This window comes from Microcaecilia unicolor, chromosome 12 (genome assembly GCF_901765095.1).
Source record: "Microcaecilia unicolor chromosome 12, aMicUni1.1, whole genome shotgun sequence".
Taxonomy (NCBI): Eukaryota; Metazoa; Chordata; class Amphibia; order Gymnophiona; family Siphonopidae; genus Microcaecilia; species Microcaecilia unicolor.
Genome location: NC_044042.1, coordinates 63318110 through 63340437, shown reverse-complemented (window position 1 = coordinate 63340437; position 22328 = coordinate 63318110). Strand labels below are relative to the sequence as shown.

The 22328-nt window shown below is 40.2% G+C and overlaps 1 protein-coding gene across 4 annotated transcripts in view; it reads left to right on the top strand.

Moving 5' to 3' along the window:
* Positions 1-19668, top strand: part of STT3A (STT3 oligosaccharyltransferase complex catalytic subunit A) — an 87700-nt gene extending 68032 nt beyond the window's left edge. For all 4 annotated transcript variants that reach the window (XM_030220742.1, XM_030220741.1, XM_030220740.1 and 1 more), the window contains 7 exons: positions 261-416; positions 1546-1734; positions 7007-7123; positions 11852-11954; positions 12065-12253; positions 13500-13615; positions 19454-19668. In XM_030220742.1, the coding sequence (XP_030076602.1) occupies positions 261-416; positions 1546-1734; positions 7007-7123; positions 11852-11954; positions 12065-12253; positions 13500-13615; positions 19454-19492 (909 nt within the window). In that variant the 3' untranslated portion in view covers positions 19493-19668. The remainder of the gene's footprint in view (positions 1-260; positions 417-1545; positions 1735-7006; positions 7124-11851; positions 11955-12064; positions 12254-13499; positions 13616-19453) is intronic.
* The last annotated feature ends 2660 nt before the right edge of the window (positions 19669-22328 follow it).

Below are 22328 nucleotides of genomic sequence, written 5' to 3'. Positions count from 1 at the left end.
ATTCAACTTGGTGTAAAATCCCATTCATAACAAATAAAGCCTTCCAGAAAAACACTCCCTTAACACTGGCAGATGTCATTCACCTGTGTTGCTGATTATCCAGCTGTCTATAGAGAACATCTATTACAGGTTAGCACCTTATTTATTTATTTAGATTTTGCTCACACCTTTTTCAGTAGTAGGTCAAGGTGAGTTACATTCAGGTACACTGGATATTTACTACCTAGATTCAATGCTTGTGGATTTGCATTCTCTCCCAGGTCCGTCTGATGCTGGTACTGGCTCCTGTAATGTGCATTCTCTCTGGTATTGGTGTTTCCCAAGTACTCTCAACTTACATGAAAAACCTAGACATCAGCCGACCAGATAAGAAAACCAAGAAGCAGCAAGACTCAACCTATCCTATTAAAAATGAGGTGATGGAGTGTTTCTTTATGGACAGTGTGCTTTTATGCTGAAACAAGATGGCAGATAATTGGTAGCATGCTTAGGGCTTTCTGTGCTGTTGTGGCTCTGAATCCTGGATTCTGTTCACTAAAGAAAAAGTCATAACTAGGCTTCCAAGAGTATTGCAAGCTTGAGGTCTGCATTCATGTTGAAAATCAGAATTATATTATGATTTATGAAATCAGATGCTTAAATTATTTCACTGTTTTGCAAAACACCAAGGTCAGATTTTCTGGTTCAGGACCCCTTCAGTTGCAAGTCTGTTGACCTGGTCTGCCATTAGTTATTTCCCAATTCTACGTGTCCTGCAACTTAACTTTTTCTAAATTGTGGCCACATGCTTTTCTGCATGATGGTAAATGTTGCCTTGATAATTAGTATAAATTGGATCCAAATTCAGATGTGATATATATTTTTGTTACATATTGGACATGGTGCACATTTTGCTATCGTGACTTCTTCTGTGAATACAAGGACACCATATATAGGGGTAGTTTTTATAACTGGTACGTTGCTTGCAGGTCCTCAGATAATTTTTATCTCATTCGCCTGCACTGAATTTTCAAAGGGAAATTTCCTAACAGTTATGCCTTGGAAAATTTGAGGGCAGTCACCTCTTTGGGACCTCTATATTATTTTTATTTCATCTAAGTTTCTAAGATGTATATGCTATTATAGTCACCAATAGTGACTTATAGCCACAGACTTCACATTTGCTTGCAGTAGATGCAACGCTAGCATTAGAAAGCACACATGGGGATTTTAAAATGAAGTTCCTGTATGTTTTCTTTTGGTTGTATCACCCCTTTGTGGCATGGGTAATATAGCGCAGGGACTTTTACCTGCAAGATGCAGGAGGACAATATTTAAACAAGGATATTATCTGGGGAACTACATAGTTACCCAGGTAAAATCTTTTGAAAACTGCCCTTCCATGACTAAAGGGGGCATTTTATATCAGTGAGTTTGAATTTCTCCACGTGCCAAATGTATTTTTCAGTTCACTTGCTGCCCACACATGGAAGCCATTTCTTCATAAAGAAAGAGCTGAGTCAGGTTTGCTGTTTTGTTCTCACTATTTTCCTCCCTCTTGTGTAGGTAGCCAGTGGCATGATCCTGGTAATGGCTTTCTTCTTAATCACCTACACCTTCCATTCAACCTGGGTAACCAGTGAAGCCTATTCGTCTCCTTCTATTGTGCTGTCTGCACGTGGTGGAGATGGCAGCCGGATTATCTTTGATGATTTTAGAGAGGCTTACTATTGGCTCCGTCACAATACTCCTGAGGTAGGTGACTCTCGAACATTTTTAACAGAAAAGGATGTTTTCAGTTCATCATTTTGATATGCTGCCTTTTATTGTTATTATTATTATTTATTGCATTTGTACCCCACATTATCCCACTTTTTTGCAGGCTCAATGTGGCTTACAGAGTGTCATTATGATGAAGTCATTACATGATCTTAAATACATAAGCTGAGAGTAAATGAATTAGATGCAGGTCATTACATGATTATAAATACGTAAGCTGAAAGTAGATGAGTTAGATGCAAGGTGCTAGGAAGGTGTTGTGAGAGGCGTTTTTTATGCACCTGAGTGATTTGAGGAGTGACTTATTAAGGATGTCTTTCTTAGGCTTTGTTGAAGAGGTGTGTCTTCAAAGATTTGCGAAAGCTGGTTAGATTGTCCATATTTTTCATAAGCATTTTTTATAAACATGATGAATAAACAGTATATTATTCTTAATGGTTTGTTGAGACTCTCTGTCTATAGGATATATATTGTCAGTCTTTCTGCTCTTCTACAACTCTACATCTTTGGACTGTCTTCTCTCGTTGTCTTTGCTTTAGACGTGTGTACTGAGCAAGAAACCAGCATTTGCTTTGCTTTAATCCAAAAGAGCAGATACTTCCAAGTTTTATTAGCATTTGATATAGTGCCTATCGAATAATGCTGGGCAGTTTACAATTTCAGTTCAAAGAAAGGAAATCAGAAACTATGTACAGTCTTCAGCGTAAAGACAAGAGAAAAGATGGGTAGCGGATCATACATTAACATAGGAGGTAGGGGTGAAGTAAGGGTAGAATGAGGCTAAGAAAAGATACTTGCCAAAAAACAAAATATATATAACTGAAAATAAACATTTGGATTGTGTACGAGACTCAGTTTATATAGTAATATAGTGAATGTCAGCAGATAAAGACTTGCATGGTCCATCCAGTCTGCCCAACAAGGTGGCCAGAGTTGAATCTGGCACTCTAAACAGGTTCCATATGTTCATCATTAAACACTGGTGTACTTAATCTCTATCTCTCCCTGTCAGTTTTGGGACACAGACCATAGAAGTCTGTCTGGCACTGGTCCTACTTCCTAACTACTGGCGTTGTCATTCCATCAAAGTTCACTCCAGCCTTGATCCTGATCTGTTTTTGCCATTTACGGGACCCAGACCATAGAAGTCTGCTGGGCATTGATCTTGGTTCCAAACCTCTGAAGTTGGCATCAAAGCTTACTCTATAGTCATAATCACAGCACTTATAAACCTCCTAATCCCAAAAATCTGGTTCAGTGTGGCTGACCAAGAGTAAGGGATCGTAGAATCCAAAATAGAATCAAATAAAAATATACAGCAACAAAATAAAGAATTCAGAGTACATATATTACAAACGGTAATATCTACCTAATACCTACTTTAAATATTTCTGAAAAAGAAATGTTTATAGATGTTTATGAAGCAAAACATATGCAGACAGTTGTTTGATATATAATGAAATCATATTCCACATATGAGGTCATTTAAATTTTGCTTAGATTCCATCCTTTTTCTATATAGTGATTCTCTGTGTTTATCCAACACATTCTTGAATTCAGTCACCATTTTTGTCTTCACAGTCTCCTGCAGGACAGCATTCCAGGCATCGCCACCCTTTCTATGAAAAAGTATTTCCTGACATTGCTACTAAGCCTCCCACCCTGCAACCTCAACTCATGACCTTTAGTTCTAATGTTTTCCCCATGACTGAAACATATTAGTTTGCATATTAATAGCTTTTAAGTATTTAAACATCTGTATCATATCCCGTCTATCCCTCCTGTCTTCTAGTATACATGGAGGCGTATTTTCAAAGCACTTAGACTTCCAAAGTTGCATAGTAACTTATGGAACTTTGTATGTCTAAGTGCTTTGAAAATGAGCCCCAAAGTCAACATGGATTTAGACAATGTCAGCAAGGATTTAGTGAAGGGAAATCTTGCCTTACCAATCTACTACATTTCTTTGAAGGGGTGAACAAACATGTGAATAAAGGTGAGCTGGTTGATATTGTGTATCTGGATTTTCAGAAGACATTTGACAAAGTACCTCATGAAAGACTCCAGAGGAAATTGGAGAGTCATGGGATAGGAGGTAGTGTTCTATTGTGGATTAAAAACTGGTTAAAAGATAGAAAACAGAGAGTAGGGTTAAATGGTCAGTATTCTCAATGGAGAAGGGTAGTTAGTGGGGTTCCCCCCTGGGACTGCTGCTTTTTAACATGTTTATAAATGACCTAGAGATGGGAGTAACTAGTAAGGAAATTAAATTTGCTGATGATGCAAAGTTATTCAAAGTCGTTAAATCGCGAGAGGATTGTGAAAAATTACAAGAGGACCTTACGAGACTAGGAGACTGGGCGACTAAATGGCAGATGATGTTTAATGTGAGCAAGTGCAAAGAGATGCATGTGGGAAAGAGGAACTCAAATTATAGCTACGTCATGCAAGGTTCCACATTAGGAGTCACGGGCCAAGAAAGGGATCTAGGTGTCGTCATTGATGATACGTTGAAACCTTCTTCTCAGTGTGCTGCTGCGGCTAAGAAAGCAAATAGAATGATAGGTATTATTAGGAAAGGAATGGAAAACAAAAATGAGGATGTTATAATGCCTTTGTGTCACTCCATGGTGCAACCGCACGTCGAATATTGTGTTTGATTCTGGTCGCTGCATTTAAAAAAAGATATAGTGGTATTAGAAAAGGTGCAGAGAAGGGCGACGAAAATAATAAAGGGGATGGGACGACTTCCCTATGAGGAAAGGCTAAAGCGCCTAGGGCTCTTCAGCTTGGAGAAAAGGTGGCTGAGGGGAGATATGATAGAGGTCTATAAAATAATGAGTGGAGTGGAACGGGTAGATGTGAAGCGTCTGTTTATGCTTTCCAAAAATACTAGGACTAGGGGGCATGCAATGAAGCTACAATGTAGTAAATTTAAAACAAATCGGAGAAAAGTTTTCTTCACTCAATGTGTAATTAAACACTGGAATTCGTTGCCAGAGAAGGTGGTAAAGGTGGTTAGCTTAGCAGAGTTTTAAAAAGGTTTGAACGGCTTCCTAAAGGAAAAGGCCATAGACCATTATTAAATGGACTTGAGGAAAACCCACTATTTCTGTGATAAGCACTATAAAATGTTTTTTACTTTTTTGGGGATCATGCCAGGTATTTGTGACCTGGATTGGCCACTGTTGGAAACAGGATGCTGGGCTCAATGGACCTTTGGTCTTTCCCAGTATAGCAATACTTATGCACTTATGTACTTATTGGGGTCTTCAAGTCTCTTCTCATGTGTCTTTTGGCACAAGCCTCATATAATTTTTGTTGCCTTCCTGTGAACCACCTCAAGTCTTATGATGTCCTTAGCAAGATATGGCCTTCAAAATTAAACACAATAGGGGCCTCATTCACGACTTGTACAGAGTCATTAACACCTCCTCTTTTGTACTGGATATGCTTCTCTGTGTAGCCTGGCAGCTTTCTGGCTACAGCCACTGCCTTGTCATATTGTTTTGTTGCCTTAAGATCCTCCAACAGTATCATCTCAAGGCCCCTCACCCAGTCTGTGCTTATTAGCTTTTCACCCTCTAACAAATTTGACTCTCTAGGGTTTCTACATCCTATGTGCATCACATTTTGCATTACATTTTAACTGCTAAATATTAGACCATTCTTATCTTTTTAGATCACTTCTCATTTCCACTCCCACGGGGGATGTCTACTCTTGCAAATTTTCATATCATCCGTCAAAGGCAAACTTTCCCTTCTAACCCTTCAACAATGTCACTCACAAATATACTGACTAGAATCGGCCCCAATACCGAGCCTTGGAACACTTGCTACTCGCCTTTCTTTCCTCCAAGTGAATTCCATTCATTACCAGCCTCTGACGTCTGTCAGTCAACCAGTTTCTAATCTAGTTTACCACATTAGGTCCTAACTTCAGCCCATTCACAAGCCTCCAGTGAGGAACTGTGTCAAAAGCTTTGTTTAAGTCCAAATAGAGCACATCTAGCGCATGCCCTCAATCCAGTTTTCTGGTCATCTAGCCAAAGAAATCAAGTAGATTAATTTGACACTTCAATTTCATCAGACTACCAGACTTTTTCCCACATGTGTGCAAATGTCCCCTAAATGTTTTTTTGCCGGTGCTATATAACATATCATCTAGCTTTTCTTCACAATAGCTTCTTTTCCACAATCCCATATAGACCAAACTTCTACTATAACCCCTTAAACAGGATACAAAATCAATATTTTAAAACCCTGTAATAACCCTGTACTAGCTAGACCCCAAATTATTATAAACGTATTTGTATCGCTCTTAGGAAAAGCATTCAAGCCATCAGTACCTCCCTTTCAAACTGTTAAATAGACTAAACACATTTTATGTAATTATTGGGACCCCCTCCATCCACCATCACCAAAAAGTGCTCAATTGTCCATATAGTGCTCAAAAAGTCCAAATAACTTAAAATATCTCATTTAGATGCTCATTTTCAAAGCATTTAGATTTACAAAGTTCAATAGGTTACTGTGTAAATTTGTAATTCTAAGTGCTTTGAAAATACGCCTCAGAGTTATATAGTAACCTGTATAACATTTTATAAGTCTATGTGCTTTAAAAATGAGCCTCTTAGTATTCTGTTGTATTCATTGCCCACAATTTTAAGAAAATGTGCCTTTAAAATCATCTTATCTTATCTTATCTTATCTATATATATAGAAGGCACCACCAACATTCTATGAAGCCTCCAGCCGGAAGTGTGAAGCGCCAGAGATATCCGGTTTCCCCATGAGTGAAGGAAAACATCACAGCACGAAATCCCTCTCTCTATAACAGTGAAGGACTCAGAGGGGGGAGGGGAGACAGATGCCCTCACTCTCTCTCTAACACAAACACAGAACAGCAGGAAACTTAACACTGAAGGACTGGACTCGGAGGGGGGAGGGAGAGAGAGGGCAGAGGGCAGGGACACACACTCCCACATGCACACTCTGAAGAAAACCTTGCTAGCCCCCGTTTCATTTGCATCAGAAATGGGGCTTTTTTACTAGTCTCTAATAAAGCTCCCAAACAGCTCTTCATAAAGTATTCAGTATGGTCCCCAGAACCTGATTCTGCACTGCGTTTCACAATCTCTGGGGATGGGAGAATTTAATGCAGCCTTTCCTTGAACAATTTTTATAATTTTTAATGAACTGTGGTTTGGAGTAGAATTAACAGCACTCCTGTATTCTTTGGTTTTAGGATGCAAAGGTGATGTCATGGTGGGATTATGGATATCAGATAACAGCCATGGCTAATCGAACTATCCTAGTGGATAACAACACATGGAATAACACGCACATTTCCCGAGTTGGACAGGTGAGCACAGCTATGAATGTAGCTAATAAGTGTGATAGGATGATGTGTGGTCCTGGAGTGGGCTTAGAACATTAAACTTGAAATCCTTAAACACAAACACACCCCCAGTGTCTGTGAGCACTGCCCCTACTCAATTCCAAGTGGAAGGAGCCCTTTGAACTGGATCTGTGGCCCTTATTTTTTTTTTCAGGCTTGCTCACTTACACATTTCTTATCATTTGTATCTGCTAGGAAAAAATGATGCAGCTGGAAATTGATTACCTTTTAAATGTATAGTGTTGTGTAAAACTGTTAGAATTAATAAATGGCCTTTTTCAAATCTGAAGGCTTTACAGCACATAATCTACCGCATTCTTTGTAGCACTGTTTGTCTTCTCAAATATGTTTGTTTATTCGGGTACTTGATGTATACCTAGCAACAAAGCAATTTACAAAGTAAAGTTAAGAAGAACATAAAGATGGAAAGAACTGCATTGTTTAATGACAGAACAGAATAAAGAAAGTAGAAGAGGGATAGAGAACTAAACCAAAGTGGTTATTGTGCCGGAGGAGCCCAGTATCGCCTGGTGTACCAAGCCACCTTGTGTGGTCATACTGTTGTAGGCTAGCTCATGCAAATAAAGTTTTTTTGTTTGTTTTTTTAAAGTTTGCCTTAAATAATTTATAAGATGATTGTATGAAGTGAGAGGCAGTGAATTCCACATGGTGAGGGACCAAGAAGGAGACTCAGTGCCTGGTAGAGTCTAAACTTAAGTGAACCATGGGAAGGATGTCAAGGCGGTTTTCATGTTGTGACTGGAGGGGTTGAAGGATGGGTAAGGGATAAGCAATGTAGACAATGTGGAATACCAGTGTAAAAAGCCTTTTGCTCTAAGAAGGATCTTAAACCTGACCCAGAAAGTGACAGGAAACCAGTGATATTTAATCAGAAGAAGTGTCACAGGGTCATATTTGTGTATTTTATTTATTACATTTGTACCCCGCTCTTTCCCACATACAGCAGGTACAGTGCAGCTTACATAGTAAAAGAAAGCATCTTACATGGTAAAGAATACAGTAAAAACAAGGAAATGTAGGAACATTATTATAAATTGTGATGATCATAACTACTTACATTATGAAAGGCATTACAAAGGACATGTGAAAAGAACGTAATGAACTAGAATAGGGAAGGTAGACAAGGATATGATAGGTGAAAGGGAAGGAGAATGGGAGGGAAATGGTAAAGGATGGAGGGAAGAAGTTGAGGGATTGAGTATAACATTGGGGTCAGAGTAAGCATCAACGTCTTAACAGGAGTATCGTAGGTGATCTGGTGGAATTAAGCTGGTACATTAGGGTAAACTTGCTTGAAAAAATGGGACTAACATTTTCCTGAAAGGTAAATAGTTATTAATAGCTTGGATGGGTCTTGGGAGAGCATTCCAAAGTTGACTACCCAGAAAGGAGAAACTAGATGCATAGTATGTTTTGTATTTGACACCTTTACAGTTTGGGAGGTGTAGATTGAAGTATGTTCGCGATGACATTGTTCTATGTCTAATTTGGAGGTCAATCAGGTTGTTCATATAACTGAGGGATTCTCCTGATATGATCTTATGGATCATTGTATGGACCTTGAAGTATATTCTCTCTTTGTATGACTCAGAAGCTTGACTACTGTGTATTGAATGGTTTGGAGCCATTTAAGCTCAGATGTTCTAAGACAGGGGTGGACAACCATTATACACAGAGACGCGTGAATGCCAGCATTATCCCTAGTGGGCTGCAACATTATATAATGATGGAACTGGAAGTGCACAGAGCTCCATAGGTTACCATATGTTCTCTTTCGGACTTCTAAACATATATCCTCCAGGTTTTTTCGTTTGTAGGAAAATATCCTCTTAGTTGCCAGTGGAACTACGTATCATTCTTAAGTACATAAGTAATGCCATACTGGGAAAAGACCAAGGGTCCATCGAGGCCAGCATCCTGTCCACGACAGCGGCCAATCTAGGCCAAGGGCACCTGGCAAGCTTCCCAAACGTACAAACATTCTATACATGTTATTCCTGGAATTGTGGATTTTTCCCAAGTCCATTTAGTAGCAGTTTATGGACTTTAGGAAACCGTCCAACCCCTTTTTAAACTCTGCTAAGCTAACCGCCTTCACCACTTTCTCCAGCAACGAATTCCAGAGTTAATTATACGTTGGGTGAAGAAAAATTTTCTCCGATTTGTTTTAAATTTACTACACTGTAGTTTCATCGCATGCCCCTAGTCCTAGTATTTTTGGAAAGCGTGAACAGACGCTTCACATCCACCTGTTCCACTCCACTCATTATTTTATATACCTCTATCATGTCTCCCCTCAGCCGTCTCTTCTCCAAGCTGAATAGCCCTAGCCTCCTTAATCTTTCTTCATAGGGAAGTCGTCCCATCCCCGCTATCATTTTAGGCGCCCTTCTCTGCACCTTTTCCAATTCTACTATATCTTTCTTGAGATGCGGCGACCAGAATTGAACACAATACTCAAGGTGCGGTCGCACCATGGCGCGATACAACGGCATTATAACATCCTCACACCTGTTTTCCATACCTTTCCTAATAATACCCAACATTCTATTCGTTTTCCTAGCCGCAGCAGCACACTGAGCAGGTTTCAGTGTATTATCGACGACGACACCCAGATCCCTTTCTTGGTCCGTAACTCCTAACGTGGAACCTTGCATGACGTAGCTATAATTCGGGTTCTTTTTTCCCACATGCATCACCTTGCACTTGCTCACATTAAACGTCATCTGCCATTTAGCCGCCCAGTCTCCAGGTCTCTTAAGGTCCTCTTGTAATTTTTCACAATCCTGTTGCGAGTTAACGACTTTGAATAACTTTGTGTCATCAGCAAATTTAATTACCTCGCTAGTTACTCCCATCTCTAAATCATTTATAAATATATTAAAAAGCAGCGGTCCTAGCACAGACCCCCGAGGAACCTCACTAACTACTCTTCTCCATTGCGAATACTGCCCATTTAACCCCACTTTCTGTTTCCTATCCTTCAACCAGTTTTTAATCCACAATAGGACATTTCCTCCTATCCCATGACCCTCCAATTTCCTCTGTAGCCTTTCATGAGGTACCTTGTCAAATGCCTTTTGGAAATCCAGATACACAATATCAACCGGTTCCCCTTTGTCCACATGTTTGTTTACTCCTTCAAAGTAAGCTATACTCCATAAAGTAGCTATACTCGCTTTTAAGTCTTGGCACCCCTGGTTATCTATCCTGTCTCACAATTCTATACCTCCCTATCTGAATTCTCTGCTCACTCAGTGATCATCACCTGATTCCTGGTCCCAGGCTTACTCAGTTTGAATCAAGTAGATACACTGTCTTCTTTTTTTCTTGCTCCTTGTATCTGGAATGGGTTCCATCTCTCTCTTGGGCAATCTCTCTTTTAAAAAGTTCAAAAGTGAATTAAAAACCTGGCTTTTTTTCTGAAGCCTAAGGCAAGGGTATTTGATTTGATTAGGGTCCCCAGAGACAGTTAGTCTCTTCTTTATACATTGTTGATGTTTCCCTGCCCGTCAGTCTGTCACACTTAATTTTGTTGTATGATTGGTTTTACTGTCCTATCAAAAAAAAGTGTAGTTCCTTTCCTCTCTTTCTTTTATTATGTTTTGAATTAGCTTGAACACGGCTCTGCTCTCAGAGCGGTATAGTAAATTTTATAAAACTATAAACTATGTGTTCATTAACTAAAAGCCATTCTTTACTCCACTATGAAGGTATTGAATCCATGGAACAGGTGGTGGGTTTGCTAGCAGCAATGACTTTTTTCTAACAAGATATCAATGTTAGATTAATGAGGACCGTAGCTAGGATCAGAGCTAGAAGGGAATGCTGCATTGTAATCTACTCTTGACAAGTCCTGAGGCCTGAGCTATCTCATCTATTTTGACTCCTGTGGTTGGGAGACAGGTCTCAAATTAGGGGGAGTGAGCTGATTTATTATAGAGAGTGTCCTGGGACAGTTGGAACTATTTTTTGTTTTATTTATTTTAAAAATACTTATAAACCACCTATAACTAAAAACATTCATATTCAACCACAAATACAAAAACATTACTCAGCATCAAACAGCAGACTCAGATTTATCTCACACCTTTTCAGTAGTAGCAGCTCAAGGTGAGTTACATTCAGATACACTAGGTATTTTCCATGTCCCTGGAGTGGTATAAATTAGGTTAGTGAAGTAGGATCTTCTGGCTAACTTAATGCTGGTTGTATAACAGTGGTGATGTGCTGTATAACGAACCAGGAATTATTCTTGTTCCATTTTCTCTCCGCTTGCTTAGCCTGCTGCTTCAACAGTCTGAGTTCAATTACCAGTCACTTGGGCTGCCTTACTTCAAGTATAGCTCACAAGGAGTACAAATAATCCTTCAAATACTTCATGTTATAGCTTGCCACCATTGTAACTTCCAGTAATATTTACAATTTTTAGGGAGGTATGAAAACTGTTGTAAAGTCATATGGAGATTTTCTTGTTGGAAATACAGGTATTTCTTTTACCCTAAATAGTGAACAAAATGCCCCTCCATTAAGAATATAGTACCGTGTCTCAATAAAATGTGGCTAGTCTGAGAAAGAGCTAACCTGGAACTGTAGACATTAACTATGAAATTCACCCTAAAGTTCTACAGCAGATTCATGGCTTAAAACATATCTCCTTATTCCTGCAAGGCTATGGCATCCTCGGAGGAAAAGGCTTATGAGATCATGAGAGAACTTGATGTGAGCTATGTCTTAGTTATCTTCGGAGGCCTGACAGGGTATTCCTCAGATGGTAATGTAGATTCTGTTCCTATAACTTGATTGTTATAAAACAAATATAATTTTGTCCATGTTAGTAAGCTGAGTGCCTAACTCGTGTGTCCCCTTTATTGTTGACTTTAGATATTAACAAATTCTTATGGATGGTGAGAATTGGTGGCAGCACAGACACTGGCAAGCATATAAAAGAACATGATTACTATACTCCAACGGGCGAATTCCGTGTCGACAGGGAAGGCTCCCCAGTGCTGCTCAATTGTCTCATGTACAAGATGTGCTATTATCGCTTTGGGCAGGTGTACACAGAAGCCAGTAAGTACCAAAGAGCCCTGTCGTTATAACAAGCAAATGTAATCTGCTGTTGCAGTCTCTGAACTAAGGTCCAGGAGAAATCCTGTACTTTGAGTTCTAATTCCTGCCCCTCCCCCCTTTTCAACTAACTCTTCACGAGAAAATTGTTTAAGGTAGTGCCTCAGTTTAACGCCAACATAATGCTTTCTCCTTTTAGTCCCTTTCTGTAGTCTAAACTATGATGGTAGACCATTCACCTTAGAAGTCATGGCATGTATGTTTCTGAAATTATAATCCTGTTTCAATTGAATAAGCTGCAAATATGTTGATTATGTTTTTGAATACAGTGAGCAATGAAAGGGGATTAGCATAGGTGAATGAGTGCATTTATTGGCACTGCAGTAGTAATGCACAGATTAGATGAGTCTTACGGTCCATCCCTTCTGTCATATTTTGTATTTGTTTATTTCTATCTTCTGTTTACATGTGTTTTTCTGCTTGATCCCAATTTTTTCAGCAGCTTACATATTCATTCTTTCATATCTATGTCTTATACTGTTATCTGTTCAGTGACCAGAATCTAACCCTGTTTTGCATACAGTGAGACCAGTGTAACTCTTCATTTTGCATTAAATACATTCAGATGAAAAGCTAGCAGGCATCTGCTGTTGGATTAGCAGTAACAATTGACCTTGGTCATAACTGGTGATACAGATCCTCCTGGCATGATTGTGAGGGTAGAGGGTTAAAGAGGCAGTGGATAAATACCCCTTAGAATTCTACTAAACTTTATGATCATGACCCCCCATTGCTTTAGCTGCAGTACTTTGTGCTAAAATGCAGGAATATGTCTATAGAACCAACTGTTCTGTGACATGACATGGAAGTGGTGTGTGCTGACCTGGGGAGGGAAATTAAGTGGCACACGCTACTGTGGTGATGCCACCCAATGAACAATGCTGAAGGCACGCCTTCAGACCAGGGAGGGATTTCTGGCCCACCTTGGCATTTCATCTAGTGATGGGATTAATGGGGGGGGGGGGGCAACAGAGACCACAGAAGGAGGAAAAAAGTGGACAGAATTTTAAAAAATGTCCTTTATTAGTGCAAAGCATTATTTAATGGAAGCCTCCATAAGTAGATCATTGCATCAAGATGAATCAGTTAATTCCACATCATATGTTTCTAATTATCTCTTTCATTATGTAAATCACAACTTGCAAATGTTTGGTCTCATTTTTTTTTTGTCTTTGTTTTAACAATTTAGAACGCCCCCCAGGTTACGACAGAGTAAGAAATGCAGAGATTGGAAACAAGGACTTTGAGCTAGATGTTCTTGAAGAGGCATACACCACAGAGCATTGGCTGGTCAGAATATACAAAGTAAGTTATCAATACAGTGTTCACTTTTCCCTCAAAGTATTTCTTGGGGTAGAAAGAGATGCTAGCTGTGTCCAAGAGTACATTACTATAAGTTTGCAAGTTTGTAGAAGGCAGGGCATGAGCAACAAGGAATGGTTCGGTTCTGTCGCGTGCAATGACTCTAAATGAGTTATTTTTGCACATGTCAATTCAAAAAGTATGGTTGCCTAAATAAAGATGGCTAAATCAGATTGTAAGGCACTCAAAGCTCAACGGGCACAAAATTAGGTCAGGGTCTCTACAAAGAGTCCCAAGTTATTATCGGCCTTACCAAGCTAAACTCCAGAAAAAGAGCGCAACCAAAAATCCAGTAATTGGAGAAAAACGGTTGCTCCCCCTCAAAAATGGAGAAAATAGCCTAAACTCCCACAATCTTAATTATCATCAAAAGTCCTACCACTAATAGTTCCAAACAAAGCTGGAAATTAAGTTCCACAAGTACATAGCTTTAATTAAAGAGAGTATGTTCCACCTTCTGATGCAGCATGTTTGCGAAACAAGCGGTTCTTGTCAGGATTAAGGAATGGCTGGTGTCGTAATGTTGCAGAAGCAGTGCTTTGTGAGCCATAGTGCTTGAAGATTGTAAAGCCTTGGAGAATCGGATGTGCGCCGGTATGATGGTGTCTCTCTTCAGTTAAAGCTAAGTACTTGTGGAACTTTATTTCTACTATAACTGGCTACTACCAGCTTTGTTTGGAACTATTGGTGGTAGGGTTTGGAATTATTTTTTTACTTTTTTGATGACTGATTCAGATTGGGAATTTTGGCTATTTTTCATTGTTTTTTTAGAGAGCAACCGGTTTTCTCCAATTGGTGGATGTTTTTTGGTCGCTCTCTTTTTTTTGTGGAGTTTAGCTTGATAAGGCCAACAATAATAACTTGGGACTCTTTGTAGAGACAGTGACCTCAGTTGGTCATTTTGTGCCCGTTGAGCTTTGAGGCCTCCTCTTTTTTGGTTGGTTGGTTGGTTGGTTATGAGATTGACTTCTATAGCCCCTTACAATCTGATTTAGCCATCTTTATTTAGTAAACTAAATTGAATTGACATTTTTGAAAGTTGGATATCCCTTGTAATGTTGTTTATTTTTGCGCTTACTATGACAGTAGTGAACCTCAGTCCCAAGCCGGTGTATACTGTTTGGGATCTACCAGGTACTTCTAATGATCTGAACTATCCACAGGATGCTGAACTCAGTGGACCTTTGACCTCTAAACCCTGATATTCAGAGGGGAGATTACCAAGTAGGAGAGGCACCTATCCAGTTGTTTCCTGCTGACTGGGTGATCCTTGGATTTTCAGCAGCACATAAGTAGATAATACTGCTGAAAATCTGAGGAGACTGCTGTTGCACTATCCTGTTAGAGCCAGGACTTACCCAGGCCCCACTGACATTCAGCAGCAGTAACCAGAGAACTATTAGTTAACTTAGGACAACAAAAAGATTGTCCTAAGTTAACCGATAGCTACCAGAGTACCACTGTTGAATATCAGCAGTACATGGGTAACTTGTAGCAGACCACCAACTGCCCTGATATTCAGTACCAGTACCTGGGTGGGTTCCGGCATTGAATATCCAGGCACAGTTCAGCCAGCAGCACTGATCACTGCCAGCTAAAATTACCCCCTAAATATTTGAGTAATTAAGAAAAAGAAGAGAGCTGCAAGCGAATTGACTAAATTTTGGAGATGACACAAAAATATTCAAATTACTTAAAACGGAGTCCGACTGCATAAGGATTTTACCAGACTGGAGAAGTGGTTGTCGAAGTGGCAGATAAAATGTAAAATAAACAAGTGATGCACACAGTGAAGAATAACCTTGACATACAGAATGCTAGTTTCCATATTAGGCGTCATCTCACATAAAAAGGATTCAATGTAGACAATGTGCTGAAATCCGTAGTTCAGTGTATGGTGATGGTCAAAAAAGCAATAAAATATTAGGAATTATGAAGCATGGACTGAATAATAAAATGGAAAGTATCATAATGTTTATGTTATGGCAACAAAATGGTTTACAAAACAAGGTAAAATAATATAGTAATGTCAAAGGTGGAGTGGGAACTCCAATCTTTGGTGTCAAGAAGGGGACAGAAATAAAGAGGACCACAGTCAGCGCAGTCTCATTGCATGTCCTACCTTGAACTTCTGTGAAGATTTGGCATGAAGAAAAAAATAGCAAATAATTCCATAAGGTAGGAGCTAAGAAATAAAAAGCAGAATGTCTAATGGAGTCTAGTCATAAACGTGCCACAGAGGGAAGTTGAGAGCAGTTACATAGTCAGATGGCAGATTTTGGGTGGGCCTGCAGAAAAAATGGGTGGACAATGTCCTCCACACTCCACCCAGCTTAAAAACACATATAAATATCTGAGCTGGTGGGGATCCCGAAGACCTCCCCAGAAGGCGCCAAGAACTCTGCTGCCCAGCTCGGCAGTCAGTGGCATGCACAGCATCTGTCAACTGCGCATGCACAGGTGGCAGCATCGGTGGCTCAGGAAGCTGCTGCCAACTACCGAGCTGGGCAGCAAAGAGTGTGGGCGCCTTCGAGGGAGGTCTTCAGCTGTCGGGGCTTGGAGATCCCCACCTGGATTGAACTTCTGTGCACCCTTGGGTATGCCACTGGTCAGGAGATTATTGTCCAGGGAATGACTGCAGAAAATAGAGCAAATTCTCAGTGTAAAAGACCTTGTGGGCTAGTAGTAGGATCTTAAATCATACCTTAAAAAGAACGGGGAGCCAGTGGTTCTCAGACAACAATGGTGGTGCATGCTCATAGGGGAACCTGGTAAGAGTGGCGAGACTGCAGACTTAGACGGCCATATGGCTACTGCTTTGAGGCAGGAATTCAAATACAGTAAGATTGGAAGTCAAAAGTGTCAACATATGGAACTAGAAGAACATTGATATAATAAAAACTACTAATAACAAAATAGTAGTAAGAAAAGTTTAAGAAGCAAAGGAACTCTGTAAGGAATAGGTTAGAAAAGAGAGGAACAGGAGCCAAAGGAAATACGAAAAGGACCAGTCATGCAAAAATGACATGAACCATTGTAAGTCTCAGCCACTTATGCTGAGATCTGCAAGACAACATGAGTAGAAAGTGTTCAACTAAATCAAAAGGAGAGGATAGGTCTAAGAGGTGGCAAGAACAGCCATCCTTGTGTCCAAGAAGCTATTTTCCATTAATGTCCCTCCAGACCTTCATATACTGATGGGTTATGCACTCCCATCAGCAGATTGAGACTGAGGATCACTGACTTTCAAGCAAGCCTATAATTGAATTGTGCAGTCCCCCTGAGAGCCAGTCTTCCTCAGTCTCCAGCAGATGGTGGACATGGTAAGCCTGAGCAGTCCCGGTGTTAGACCTTAGAGAGACTTGTTCCTTAAGAGGGCAGAACCCCCTTCTCAGTGTGTCAGAAAAAATTAGAGAACCAATTCCAATTTGGCCTTGCTGCTGGACTAGAGGAATGCTACACCCGGGTGGCCGGATTCCTCCTCCCTTCCCCAGTTTTCCCTGTTGAGGGGTTGTGTGCCTCGGCTGTGCTGCTCTGTCTTGCGGTGTCTGCCATTGTGGTGGGAGGGGGGGGAACAGTGCCGGCTAAAAGCTTTGAAGAGCAAAGTATGTATGTGAGTGATTAGCTTGTACCTTGCAGCTCCCTTTCTTTTGACGGGAGCTCTCCCGGCCTGGTTGTCTTCTTGTCGGTGTGTGGTGGTGGTGGTGGTGGGGATCTTTGAGAGTTCAGCCGGCATTGCCGCGGCACCCCAGCATTATGAGTTCGGAGCGTTTAAAGTACTACTTCATGTGTCAGAGTTGCAGCTTGGATCTGGCAGGCAGCTGTAAGTACTGGGCTGCCCATGGGACTGTGGGGTAGCAGTTTTGGAAGTCTGACAGACAGTGGGTCAAGAGTCTTCCTGCAGGGACAAGACTGAGTTGGTTAGTAATGATGATTCCATTGTGGCGCTGGGCCCATCTTTTGTGGGAAATGCCGCCATTTTGCAGTCAGCATCAGTTTCAGAGCAACCTCTGCAGTTAATGTCTGAGACCTTGTTGGGGACTGAGGCCTTGCAGGGATTCACTGTAGTAGATTTTCCTCCTGACTTCATTTTGGCTATGTGTAAGGCCTTTTGTCTCTGCAGGTCCCAAGCACAGACCACACAGGAACAGGGACCACCAACCTTGGCACAACGGTCTGTTGGTCTTATCAACAAGTCTCAGAGCCGAGAAAAACTACTTTCTGCTAGTTTAGAGAGAGAGAGGAAAATTTACCGTTGGTTGATAGTTTGCAAGGATGGAAGGATCAAGATTGGGCTTCTTCAAGATAGGATAGACAATTGCTCTTTCCTAAAGTTCAGGAACCAAGAGAGATCAAGCTGTTATTAATGATTGTTATTGCAAAGGGGAATATATTGAGTGCTGGTTCCTTAAAGCCACTGAGAAGGGATTGGGTTCAAAGCACAAGTAGTAGGTTTTGAGGGAGCAATTAGTTTGTCAAATGAAAGCTGAGATGCTAAGATAGGCAAGGAGCTCTTATAGACACACACAGTACGGTCACACTGTGGTCTATTCATCTTATCTCAAAGAGGATATAGAGAAACTGGAAAAAGTCCAGAGAAGGATAACATAAGAGATAAAGGGGGATGGAATTACTCCTTTATTAAGAGAGCTGATCAGATTAGGGCTATTCAGTTTAAGAACAGATGACAGAGGGGGTGTAATAAAGGTTTGTAAAATAATAAATGAGGTAGAACAAGTTAATAGGAATTGGTTATACAGAAACCTATTTGAAGGAATAAATAATCAGATTTTTAAATGTTCTCTATCCACTTTGTGTTTTGGATGATATGTAAGTCATTTGTTTTCATTATACTGTTACAGATGCACTTGAATTTTCAGAAGAGTAAGCTTATGATTGGGCAGCAGTAAACTACATGCTGTAATGTTTCCTGAGTACTCAGGGATTTAAACATTGTCCTAATCAACATTAGAATTTGTGGAAGTATAACATTATCCCTTTAAAATGAGCCTTCTAGAACAGGGGTGTGCAACCTTTATACACAGAAGGCCACATGAACTTTGGTACTATCCCTAGCGGACTGCATCATTATATAATATCAGAACTGGAAATGCACAGAGTCCATTAACCTTCTGTGGTAAATAAGTAAAAATTGAACTAAAAACAATGGAAACAAACTGCTGGAGTGGCTATTCTGAAAATATTTGCTAAATACAGTTTTTAAAATCGCCAATACACCGGTTAATGTCTTCTATGTATACTTCCTGTGGTTTTGTGGGGTACTCAAAATTCAATAGCGGGGTGCATTCAGCCTGCGGGCCATAGGATGCCCACCCCTGCTTTATACACAGTGAGCTGCTTGAATGTCAGTACTAACCCTAGTCAATCACACACTGAAAATGAACAAATATGCCATATAATTTACTGCCAGCAAAACTCAATGTGATGACTGAATGAACATAAATTATTGCCAGGATAGTCTGTTACCATATACTTCTGTCTTTCTAAACAGTTGCTAACACTGTCAAACAAGTTTTGTCCCAGTGCATTTTTCAGCAGTTCCATTGACGACAAAAGTCAATGACAGTTGTGCAGGCCATTTTCTGTGTGTACTTCTCATGGTCTCTTGGGTCACATACAATTCAGTGGTGGGCTGCAGGTTGCCCACACCCTGCTCTAGTAGAATTCCTTAGGGGGAGGTTCTCCAAAGCCTGATATACAAGGATATGTTTATATCTGCAGCAAACTTTGAGAAAACTCAAATATGTCTTGTTTTTACAGGTAAAGGATCTTGACAATCGTGGCTTATCAAGGACCTAAATTTTCAATTTTAATACAAACAGCACTGAACGAGCCTTCACCTGTGAACCTGAAGATTTTTTTATACAGAAAAGTTGGATTTAATTGCCTATTAAGGCACATTTAATACAGTCCACGTCAGCTGGAATGATCTATGTAAATGAACATTTTGCCAAATAAAAGATTTTTTTGTGTGTTTTGTTGACTTCACATTGATCAGTTAAAAACGGGGGAGAAATTGTTTTGTGTATTTATTTCTGTTGTCTTCTGTATTTGTGATTTGATTTAGCTGGTTCCTTTCCATGGAGAGAAGCAAATGGGGGTGGAATTGCCATTTAAAATGTTTCCTCTGAACTCTTTTGAGCTAAGTTTATACGACAGATGTTGAGAAGGAGTCAGAAGTAATGGGTTAAATGGTGGTCTTATTTTGTTGTTTGAAGCACTATGGATTTTCACTGATCCTAGTTCCATCCAAGGAAGACAATACTAGCACTGCTGTTACTGTGCTTCCCAGGTTGGAGGCAGACCAAAAAAAGGACAAAACAGCATATCGTCTGCTCTCAAAGTCCCATGTGGTATATATATATATAAAGAGCCCACAAATTCTATATAGTTCTATACCTTGAAGAGAAGAAGGTTGGTATTTTTAGTTCTTTTTCCTCTTGAACAAAAGCAGCTGTGTGCTAATGATTAATAGTCTTCTTTCAGTTATAGGCCACTTTTGTGAATATGACCAAACTGGTTTATATATTTTAATAAAGCATGATTGAGCTTGTAAATAAACATCCCTGCCAACCACCAGCGACCTGTATAATTCAAGACAGAAAACTCCGTGCACCCACACAATTTCCAAAAGATTATCTTCAGACCCATAGGTTTGGAATTACAGTTCGGAGCTAGTAATTTTAAACTATCCTTGCATCAGCCTAGATGTGATCTTTCTTTACCAATCCTCACTTCATCACTACTTGATCCTTCCTGCCACTCAATGCCACCATAATTTCTCACAGTCTTTCTGTCTGAAACTAATTATTCAGACCAAGTGCATAGGTGAAAGTAGCTTACAAAAGGAGGCTTTAAAGTTTATTTGAAGATTTGGTGGGGATGGGGGAGAGGAATGGTAGCATCGACAAGTTAGCTAGAGAGTGTTGTACAATTTTTTGTAAAATGTCTGTCTATAGTGATGGTAACTCTATCATCTGGAGAAATAATCAGTATTGGTAGCCATTCCCTCTGCTAATCAGTTAGCTGCATATTTTGAAGAAAAAGTAACATATGGGGGGGGGGGGGGGGGGGGGGGGGCGTGCTGCAATTTAAGGTCACTAATGTTCAGTCTTGCTTCAAGCAGCTTAGTCTGAATGTTGGTATTGCAGTTTCTGTTACCTACTCATGAGACTGTCAAATCCTTTCTCATACAGTATTCTCACATTATCTTCTGGATGCATGTCTGAGTTATTTATTAAAAACTGTGCACCAGCAGAATTCATTGACCTTCAAGCCCATATCTCATTTAAGCTTACCCAAGGGGCTTTTCCTCAGCGGAATGGTTCCATAACGCTTACCCCAGTCCCTAAGCGCACCTCGGCTTCATTGGAAGACATTAAAAATTACAGGCCTGTCGCTTCTATCCCATTGTTGACTAGGGTAATGGTACTTAGCTTATGAATCACCTTTCCTCTTTCTCCCTCTTGCATAAATGCCAGTCAGGCTTTAGGCCTTGTTATAGTACTGAGACAATCTTGACCACCTTAATATCTGATTTTAGGAAACCAGTCAGTTTAGGCTTTTTTAGTGATGCAATTTGATATATCAAGTGCCTTTGACTTTGTTAATCATGAGTTGCTTTTAGGCCTGTTGGATCAGTTTAGATTGTGTGGGAAGGTCCATCAGTGGTTCCACAGCTTCCTAAAATATAGATTGTATCAGGTGATGTTGTTAGGTTCTCTCTCACCTTCCTGGTCTTCTGACTGTGGAATGCCACAGGGTTCGCCACTTTCTCCAATCCTATTCAGTGTTAAGATGGTTACATAAAGTGCTAGAGGCAGCGAGGTTCTGCACTTCTGTTTATGTGGATGATGTTACAGTGTATATCCCTTTCAAGACTGGTCTTCCAAAAATTGGCCCAAAGATTAGGCTAGGTCTGGATTTGTTGGAATCCTGGGCATCTAAATTTAAGTTTGACTGTACTGCATATAATAATTTTACTATTGATGTGTTGTATTTTATATTTATTTAGATTTTGCTCACACCTTTTTCAGTAGTAGCCCAGGAGGGCTCACAATCTAAGTTGTACCTGAGGCAATGGGAGGGTTAAGTGACTTGCCCAAGATCACAAGGAGTAGCAGTGGGATTTGAACCAGCCACCTCTGGATTGCAAGACCGGTGCTCTAACCACTAGGCCACTCCTAGACTCTCTGTTTTGGGGTACTGAGTGTATTAATTGACAGTCACCTCATGTTCGAGCCTCAGGTTTCCTCAGTAGTGAAAAAATCCTTCAGGTCTCTTTGGAAGCTGAGGAGAATCGGATCATATTTCTCACCAGCCAGCTTTAGATTGCTAGTTCAATCCTTGGTTTTAACTCAATTTGATTACTGCAGTTCTATCTATGCTGAATGCAAGGAGGGTGTCCTAAAAAAGGCTACAAACAGCCCAAAATACTGCAGCTAGACTTGACCTCAAGGTATTGTGTTTTGATAGAGCCACTGCATTATTATGCAAGTGGTGGTTGCCCATTAAAGCCAGGATTATTTAAAAATTATATGTTTTTGTCTTTCAGATATTGGCGATTGCCTCAACTGTACTATGTAAGCCACATTGAGCCTGCAAATAGGTGGGAAAATGTGGGATACAAATGTAA